At 35.2% G+C, this 10549-nt stretch overlaps 1 protein-coding gene across 1 annotated transcript; it reads right to left on the reverse strand.

Moving 5' to 3' along the window:
• Window positions 1-5524: 5524 nt before the first annotated feature.
• LOC108367647 (uncharacterized) lies at window positions 5525-7689 on the reverse strand. The gene is made up of 2 exons (XM_017622321.1): window positions 5898-7689; window positions 5525-5847 (listed from the first exon to the last, which is right to left on the reverse strand). Coding segments are annotated over exons 1-2 (1263 nt in total). The 5' UTR covers window positions 7159-7689; the 3' UTR covers window positions 5525-5845.
• Window positions 7690-10549: the final 2860 nt, after the last annotated feature.

The following is a 10549-nucleotide window of genomic DNA, read 5'->3' on the forward strand; positions in this document are numbered from 1 at the left end:
TTCCTCAGAATAAGCAACTCAAAGAAAACGCCCACGATAGTGAATGACACAGTTGAAAATATCACCAAATAGCCACCCTCTTTGCAAAATAAACACAAATATGCCTCCCAAATTCCACAACTTTTTAAATGAAAAAGTTCAAAATTTTAACCTGTTGTTTGTACCTATGTACATATATGTATAAGCGCTTTATTTAGTACTATATGTATGTACGTGTGTGTGTATGTACATATGCTTCTATTATGCAGTAGGTTAGATTGGTCGCCACCCGACAATTAGATTAAACACGTATATATGTGCATCCGATGCAAATATATAACACTTTTTCTGAAATCGGTGTTAATCTATACCTTGCGGTAGTGAATTTGTGAATATAAAAAGAAATAGCGATTTTGAGGTTAAGCCTCTGCAACCATGCGAGTTGTATGGTGTTTAATACACTTTATGCCACTTAAGCGAAACTCAAATATTTGAAATAAATCGCACTATGAACGTTCCATAAACTTTAAAGCCGATTCTAAACGTATTATTTTGCAGTTTTTTAAAGAATTTTATTTCACTGAAGCAATGTGTTTGAACCGATTTTCGCGCGCTTTTAGCTGCAGGGCTATTGTGCCTGTAGTGGACGGACAAATCTGTTAGTGTACTGTAAATATGTGGACTCAATATGTCTTTTCGCTTCTTATTTTGCACAAAATCACCCGCACACTTTTCTTTTTATTAACGCAAAAAAAATTTTTTTCACCAAAAAAAAAAAATACAACCAAGTGCTGTGATATTTCAAAAAAACCGCGTACCTTTTTAATGTGCTTTATGCTGTTTTGTTGTAGCTGAAGAAAATTCAATTTTGCTGTGTGGTGACCACGTATGAACTCCTTGGCTAGCTGCTATGCTGGATTGTGGAATTTTAGCCGAAATGCTATCCAATAGTGCTGGTGGATTGATTCTCGGCTGATCTTGATCTAGCTGATTAGCGTTTTGTTCTGGCTGATATCTTATAATTTGTGCTCACGGCGACGGAGGACCATGTTCATCGGGCAAAGATGGTTAAGAGCGCAGTTTTCGGATGTGCCGCAAATTGGTAATGGCCCAGTTTCAAGTTCGCACCGATGTATTTTAATTAGAAAAAAAGTACACAAGAAAGTTTGTATGAGCAAATAGAATTTAAATGGTTTTATTGCTTAATATATTAATATGTACAATTGTATTTCAGGTTACCTTATATATATATATGTAGCTGGATGAGGCGATGAAAATTGGTGGCTGCAAGACGTCTNGATTAAACACGTATATATGTGCATCCGATGCAAATATATAACACTTTTTCTGAAATCGGTGTTAATCTATACCTTGCGGTAGTGAATTTGTGAATATAAAAAGAAATAGCGATTTTGAGGTTAAGCCTCTGCAACCATGCGAGTTGTATGGTGTTTAATACACTTTATGCCACTTAAGCGAAACTCAAATATTTGAAATAAATCGCACTATGAACGTTCCATAAACTTTAAAGCCGATTCTAAACGTATTATTTTGCAGTTTTTTAAAGAATTTTATTTCACTGAAGCAATGTGTTTGAACCGATTTTCGCGCGCTTTTAGCTGCAGGGCTATTGTGCCTGTAGTGGACGGACAAATCTGTTAGTGTACTGTAAATATGTGGACTCAATATGTCTTTTCGCTTCTTATTTTGCACAAAATCACCCGCACACTTTTCTTTTTATTAACGCAAAAAAAATTTTTTACCAAAAAAAAATACAACCAAGTGCTGTGATATTTCAAAACAACCACGTACCTTTTTAATGTGCTTTATGTTGTTTTGTTGTAGCTGATAAAAATTCAATTTTGCTGTGTGGTGACCACGTATGAACTCCTTGGCTAGCTGCTATGCTGGATTGTGGAATTTTAGCCGAAATGCTATCCAATAGTGCTGGTGGATTGATTCTCGGCTGATCTTGATCTAGCTGATTAGCGTTTTGTTCTGGCTGATATCTTATAATTNAAGGCTTCTCAGACAAAGGCAAATTGACGAATTATATGTACGAAATCGAAATGATCTGTCTTCAACAGCAACTCGTAGCAGCGTAGCGAGGACGCTCCGTTTTAAGGAGGAGGGGAGCCTCACTCCAGGTCACGTACACCATGATAAGCGCTTACTTGTAAGCAACAACAAAACAATAGAACTTGTTTTGACATGCATTATCACGAACTGCAACGGACAAACATTGGAGCAATAGAAATGCACTATCACTACAACAAACAATAACAACCCAAATAGTTATCTACTAGTAAACAGCAATTGGCATCTCAATAGTTACTGCGATAACAACCGACGCATCTCAATAGTATAAGTACCACTAAGATTTATGTAAACAAGTTAGCCTAAAGAATATAATTAAAGAACACGCTGCTTGTTACACGCACTTCAGCGTAGTAAATAAATATATTTTTTTTTATTCTCATATCGTAAAACGATATCAACTCGCTCAACTTTAGAAAGAAACAAAAAATGTTAAAAAAGATTTCTAATGTTCATTTCTGGTTTTCGATGAAGATGGTGATTTTCACGATTGCCTAATTTTCTTAATATTTCGAATACCGAAAAAATTAACTGAAGGGTCATTTCATGTAAACGAGGAAGACGACATAAATTTAAATATGCTCTAATTATCACTATTTCAGAAGTAACTTCTTCTTAAATGACTACATTTCATTTATCTGTTGAGAGATATTAAAAAAATACAAAAAAGTTGTAATATTTGTCTATGGAACTATTATTTCATACATAATTACTTTACACCAGTCACAAGGAGATGCTCCACCAGTCACAACGTACGAAAAATTTTTATACTAGCCGGCCACGGATGCGCGAGGCTTCGCCACGCGCTGAGTTTATGCGTATGTACATACCGTCGTTTAAAGTGCACAACCGCGAAATGCAAAACCGCGTACGTGAAGTTGTAGAAATTATTTTCTAGAGCGCAAAAATGCTCATATTTCAAAATGGTTCTCTTTTCTATAAAGTAATCGCATTTCTGGCTAGTATATTTCAGCTTGTGTGAGCAAATCCAATTGTTGGCAGCCAATGTCAGTTACGCAGTTTTGCAGAATGACGATACGCGGTTTTGTGCTTTAAACAACGATATGTACATCATGTACTTCGTTTATATATACTTACAAATCTTGTCTAAATCCGTTCAGTAGCGTTGTCAAAATATCTCACATTTCCTTTGCACTATGTATAGAAGATAGTAATTTTAAATAGGTGGCAACCCTAATCAAAAGATTTTTGTACATGTGTATCTAATTTTTTTATCCAACGAACGGTGAACATCTTATAGGATTGTATATAGTAATTTTCTTAACAGGTGGCAACCCTATTAAAAAACTAAGACATAAGTGATTTTCTAGAGACCAATCGCTTTCATTTGACACCTCTCTTTTTTAATCTAACAAACGGTGCGGATCTTATAGTTTTTAGAAAGGTGGCAACCCTATTAATGTTCTAAGTGAGAAAAGATCCCTCACCTGTCGATTCAGAGTATATTACAGCAAATGTCGTCAAAATCCGTTCAGTAGTTTTTGGGATTACCGCGTACAAAGAATCTCGACTTTCCTTTATATGTACTATGTATAGATTCATATGAAGATTATATAAACCTAATTTTTATTGAAAACTAAAGCATATAATTCATATTTTACAACACGAAAACATCGTTCGTGAAGATTAACGTCCTTATTCATAAAAAATAACGTACTTTGAAAGAGCGTTATAAAATGAGGTTTACATACATAACGTTTATAAACTACTTTATTTTTTATGAATAAGGCCGTAAGTTTTTTGGCTAAAATTCATCTTTGAGTGCACAAGGGTAAAATAGAGTTTTTTCAATTTCTTACCAGTCACATTCATTTGAATGATAGTTACATAAAACTAAGAAATCGTTTTATATTTTTGTTAAAACAATTTTATTCATTAGTTATCGTTCTATGTTAAAAATATCCTTCGCTTTTGTATAGGTTCTGACGACATAGTTATAATTCACAATTCATCACATTCTGGAGTAAAATTTCACACCAGTCACAATGGAATAATCCTGAACTGGTATTTTTATTATGTGGCTAATTTTGGTGGAACGAATTGGAAGTTGGCACATTAAATATTCGAATCCTTGCTAAGTACGTATCATTGGTAAACTCTTTAAGGCTGTAAAATGTAAAAAACAACAGTAAGGAAGTACGCATTGCATTTTTTAGGACAATGTTTTTATTCGCAGTTAAACTTTTAAGAGCTCTCAGAAAAAACGAGTAATTCATATAAAATGATGCCCAAGAAATGGAACGAAATTTTCTTCTATCATAATTTCTTAAATCAGTTTGCAGCTCGCAAGAAAAAAATACTCGTATATGTATTTATTTTTTTAAGAAAATTTACAGCAAAAGCAGTGCTTTTTCAAGAAACAGAAATAGTAAAAATATTTGTTGTGATTTTCCTTGAGTGCTGGATTCTAAGCTTTAAGATACAGTTTGTATTTGAGGTTATTAGCTTTAAGAGGGTTTGAACCGCAAAACCCACCTCTAATTTACGCTAATGGCCAAAAAGTCTCTTTATTGACGATGTAACCGCCTAAAGGTATGATTATGCATACTTCGCATGACTGCGCACAACAACTTGTACCATTGCGTGAAGCAAAACCTAAACTAAACAGATCGTAAGATTTTAAAAGTTCTTATAATTTCTGAGTAATGGAATACATATAAAATACAAGCAAAGAACATACGAAATTACAGTTTGAAGGTTATGCGAAGTATGAATAACACTGGACCACAAATTTCAACTTTTTCTCTTTACCAGAAACGCCGTTATGAAATTCTGATGTAAAATCACCCCCTGATTCCGAAAATCAAGGTTATTTTTAATTCTATGGTACCGTTTTTGAGATATTTGCAATTTACCGTTTTTGCAAAAAAAAAAAAATTTGGGTCCACTTTATCATATATATCTCAAGAACGAATTAAGCAATTCCAAAACGGTTTGAAGCTTTTAAAAGGTAATAAAATTTTCTATAAGCTGTGCATACAACACTTTTTGCTAGGCCCTGTAGATTCAAAGATAACGAACAATCATTACCGATTTTTTCAATTTTTTTTGTAAAAATATAAAAAAAATTGTACTTTGCGGGGAAGGATCTCGAAAACCTTTTATTTTTTTGCAGATTTTTTTTTTCTCCCTAAGCTCTGTTGTATTACAAAAAAAATAAGGTATCATCGAAGAAAATCGATGCAAAACTACGTAAGTTATAAGCGATCAAATAAAAATACCCAGGTTGCGCAATTTCAACGTATACCTCAAAACGTATGTATGGTATAAAGAAGAGTGAAATATCTAGCTATGCTCTGTTTCTATTGAGTTAAAAGTTCAATTTATGAATGAAATTACCCATATTTTTAACTTTTTTTTTAAATTTATTTATGTTTATACTATATTCTAACAATCTTTATCTTAATTTGATTTTACTATGTTGTCGAAATAATTATGTGTTCTACTTTGACGCTTATTCAGTTTAGGATCGGTTTCTCTTATGAGAAACCAGCAGTAATCACCCATCATTGCGACGTCCCAGAATCCTTGATATCGATTCTCAATTAATTTCATTTGCTGATGAAACCTTTCGCCATGTTCATCACTTTCGTCGCCAAGATTTGCCGGAAAAAAGCTCAAATGTGAGTGGAGAAAGTGAATTTTTAAAGACATATTTACGCCCATTTTCGCATAATTATTGATTAGGTCGTTCACTATCTGCTCGTAGTTAGGGCTTTTGTGTCTACCGAGAAAAGAAGCAACGACCTTTTCAAAGGATTCCCACGCTGCTGCCTCAACTGATGAGAGTAGTCCTTTGAATTGATTATTGTTGATCAACTTTCTTATTTGTGGTCCAACAAAAATACCTTCCTTTATCTTGGCTTGAGAAATATCTGGAAAAACTGTTTTCAAATAGTCGAATGCTTCGCCTTCTTTGTCCAAAGCCTTAACAAAGTTTTTAATGAGACCGAGCTTGATGTGTAAGGGTGGAAGTATGATTTTCTCTTTCTTGACAAGAGGGGTGTATTTGATGTTATCCACACCAACGGTAAACTCGACTCTTTCCGGCCAATCCTTTCTGACGTAGTGGTCCTTACGAGCTCGGCTATCCCACTTGCAGAGGAAGCAGCAGTGCTTGGTGTAGCCACTTTGTAGACCGCATAGCATTGCAACGACTTTGAGATCAGAACATATTTTCCAATCATGCTCTTCATATTTGATAAATTTGAGTATTTTTTGCATTTCCTCGTAGGTTTCCTTTGTATTTACTGCATGTGCAATCGGGATAGAAGGCTTTTTGTTACCAATATGCAATAATACAGCCTTCAAACTCAGTTTATTGCCGTCTATGAACAATCGCCACTCTTTTGAATCATATGTTTGACCAAACTCTTTGAATAAACCAGGGATGTCGTTGCAGTAGCATATACTGTCTTTCTTGGTATAGTGTTTGGAAAATGGTTCGTGACGAGTTCTACTATATGTCACCTTAACATCGGATGACACAAATTTAAATTGTTGCATACGAGAAGTGTGGATCTCGGCCTTTTCCTTGGATAGTTCCAAATCTCTTATCCAATCATTAAGTTGTGCTTGTGACAGAACGTTTCTTTCGTTTTCCATGCGAAATTCAGTACAACTTGATCCCCCGCACTCAGATGTTACTGTTGACAATGGAACTGGATCCGCAACTGCCGTTGAATGTAGTATTGGTAATGTCACTGTAGGTACGCTAGCATAGGTTACTCCTCTTGATCTTCCAACGCCAAGTACTTTTGTTTGACAAATATAACACTCTATTGAATGGCAAGTAGGTTCTCTCCATATCATTGGTGTATCAAATTTTGTTTGTTGTCCTGATTCCCACTGAATCAATTCTACTCGACACGATGTACACAAAGTGTTCGGTGTCCATGGTTTTTCAGCATTTTTAGGCTCAATTCCAAAATACTTGGAGTATAAAGTTTTGATATGATCTGAGAACACTCGTCGTCGCCTTATGATAGTATATTGGCCACACATGAAACAGAACATATCTGGATCCTTATTACACTCAAATTCTCGCGTCCTTTTACTCATTTTATTTTTTTTAATAAATCACGGTTTTGAAATTAGACTTATGAACTGAACTATCTCCGGCGAGCCTTGAAGATGTTATGAAGTTTCAAAGCGCATTAACTCATATTTATACTCGGAACAAGAATAAAATTGAAAAAATCAAATCTTACCTAGACAGAAAGGTTCCTTTTTATAACAAGCCGGGAAAAGAAAATACTACCTGTTTTAGATGTAGGCTTTAGAAATTTTCTGTGTCTTATAATTTTGAAAATCTACCTGCATACTTACCCATAACTGACGGAAATACATGTTTATAACTACATGCCTACAGCAGGTTTCGAACCCAACCACTCTTCCTTTCGATGCAACCACTCTACCTACTATAATACAATTCGAGTATTAAAAGTACTATTTGATTTATTTAAAGAAAAAGTGTTATCATTGTTATGGTGTTATTCGTTTATCCGGATAATATCTCACTTGCACTTTATACCTTTAATATATGTATGTATGTATAGGTACATACATTGAAGTTGCGCAACCTGGGTATTTTTATTTGATCGCTTATAACTTACGTAGTTTTGCATCGATTTTCTTCGATGATAGCTTATTTTTTTTGTAATACAACAGAGCTTAGGGAGAAAAAAAAAATCTGCAAAAAAATAAAAGGTTTTCGAGATCCTTCCCCGCAAAGTACAATTTTTTTTATATTTTTACAAAAAAAATTGAAAAAATCGGTAATGATTGTTCGTTATCTTTGAATCTACAGGGCCTAGCAAAAAGTGTTGTATGCACAGCTTATAGAAAATTTTATTACCTTTTAAAAGCTTCAAACCGTTTTGGAATTGCTTAATTCGTTCTTGAGATATATATGATAAAGTGGACCCAAATTTTTTTTTTTTTGCAAAAACGGTAAATTGCAAATATCTCAAAAACGGTACCATAAAATTAAAAATAACCTTGATTTTCGGAATCAGGGGGTGATTTTACATACGAATTTCATAACGGCGTCTCTGGTAAATTTTGGCCGTCGACCAGTGTAATCAGACCATTAGCGAATTTGGCCGAGTCCGAAACAGCACGCCAGTCATTTCTCTTCTGTGCAAACTGACGCCAATTGGAAATGTCAAGTCCTTCTCCACATTGTCTTTCAGGCTCTTATTATCTTCTCTAATATCAGGGGCCACCTTGTGTGAAACCTCGTTTGGTATCAAACGGCTCGAAGAGGTCCTTCCCAATTATGAGAGAACTGATGGTATTGCTCAACGTCATTTTATACAGCCATTTTAGTTTCGTGGGGATACCAAATTCAGACATCGCGGCATAAGGACAACTTTTTTCCGTGCTGTCGAAAGCGGCTAGACAAATAGATGGTGTCTGTCGATCCTTTTCTCGCGGGTCTTTTCCAAGATTTGCCAGGTCTAAAGCCGCACTGATAAGGTCCAATCAGTTCGTTGACGGTGGGCTTCAATCTTTCATACAATACACTCGATAATACCTTATCATCTATGTTTGGAAGACTGATTCCGCGGTAGTTGGCTCGTATGGCGGGGTCGCCTTTCTTGTAGTTTGGGCAGTGAACACTTAAATTCGTCGGGAATGCGTTCATCTGACCATATTCTGCATAAGAGTTGATGCATGCACCTTATCAGCTCCTCGCCACCGTACTTGAATAGCTCGGCTGGCAGGCCGTAAGCTCCAGCAGCTTTTTTGTTTTTTTTAGCCGCGTAATCGCTATTCGTACCTCGTAATAGTCAAACGCTGGAGCATTGATTCCATCGGCATCGACTGGGGGCTCGGGTTCGTCTTCAGTACTTTCAGTTCTGCTGCCATTCAAGTGTTCCCTCCATAATTTAAGTACGTTCTGGACATCGGTCTCTAGGTCGCCATGGCTATTATTACAGGAGTTCGCCCTGGTCTTGAAACCTTCAGTAAGTCGCCTTACTCTCTAATAAAATTTTCGGTAGTTTTCCTGTCGGCCGGTATTTCAAGCTCTTTGCACTAACGTATTTCGGTCTCTCTCTTCTTAATGCGGCAAATACGTCTCGCTTCCCTCTTCAGTACCTGTAGGGTTAATACTATTTAGTATTGTACTTTGTTCATTTTTGTACTTTGTTATTTTTGAAATTATTGAATTAAGTTCATTTTCAATTAATGTAAATAAAAAAGAAAATTTTTGTTACTTCAGAATTTTTTCTTCTTTGAAACTTAAANATTTTCAATTAATGTAAATCAAAAAGAAAATTTTTGTTACTTCAGAATTTTTTCTTCTTTGAAACTTAAAATACATGAAATTAAAATTAAAATTTTATAAAAATAAAATTCTTTTAACTACACCACAATTGGCGATCCTGCCAGGAGGAAAAAGCGGTTAAAATTCTATCTCCTGAGGTTTTTATTCCGAGCTGCATCTGGAGATCAATGGTTTTGTCCTCCATTCCAAGTCATACGTATGCAATATTTAAGCACTCTGAACAAAGATTTGAAGATCGACCTGCAAGAGGAGGGACAACAAAACTTCGAGCTTGATATTTCTATTAGACTTATACATATGTACATAAGTATTGCGATCACATATTTGCTGTGTCCGGCTATTAGAAAATTGGACGGGTTTCTATTTCTGGTAATCAACGTAGCCCGTATTGTTACAACCATTTCGCGCTACAATAGTTTGCCGCAATATCAGGGCGACAATCACAACGGTCGTTGCAATAAGTGGGTTCCGATGAACACACCAGTAGTTCAGTTGGATTTTTTGAACGACATCAGTGAGAACGTCCTAGACTGATTTCAGGAAGTGCACCGATTTCACGCTTAAGATAAGTGCGACCAAAGTACCTACTCAACTATCGTCAAATCTGAGAGACCAAATGCGACTGAAGTATTTTTAGTTCGAGGGGGCTGATTGTTTGCTATCATTGTTATTGACCTGCTACATTATGTTCACAATCATGGAGTGAGCGAACAACAGCATCAGCCATTTTCAGCAGCACAACATTCACAGGCAACAACAAAAGCAACAATTCAAAACTTTTAAAAATTGCAAGTAAAATATATTAAATATAAGATATTTATTAAATTTATTTTAACATATCTATATATATACAGGGTGTCCCAGAAGTAACGTGCCAAACTTTAGGGCAAGGTAGGTGGGGGGGGGGTGAGCTCACTGATAAACAAAAAATTTTCAGGTAAAAGTGTCACCGTTTTTGAAATATTTACATTTTTTCGAATTTAAAAAAAATCGTGCCTTTTCATGTGTTTTCTTTAACTGCAACTACAAACCGGGCAATACTTAGTAAATTTTTTATGTAAAATACTTCCAGATAGTTGCCTCTCCATACTCAAATGCAATGTAGTTAAAATATATTAAGGAACCATCATAAAATTAGGACTATTTCTGGATTTTTAA

This window comes from Rhagoletis zephyria, unplaced genomic scaffold, assembly GCF_001687245.7.
Source record: "Rhagoletis zephyria isolate East Lansing unplaced genomic scaffold, Rhagoletis_zephyria_1.1 Rzeph_scaffold_02754, whole genome shotgun sequence".
NCBI lineage: Eukaryota > Metazoa > Arthropoda > Insecta > Diptera > Tephritidae > Rhagoletis > Rhagoletis zephyria.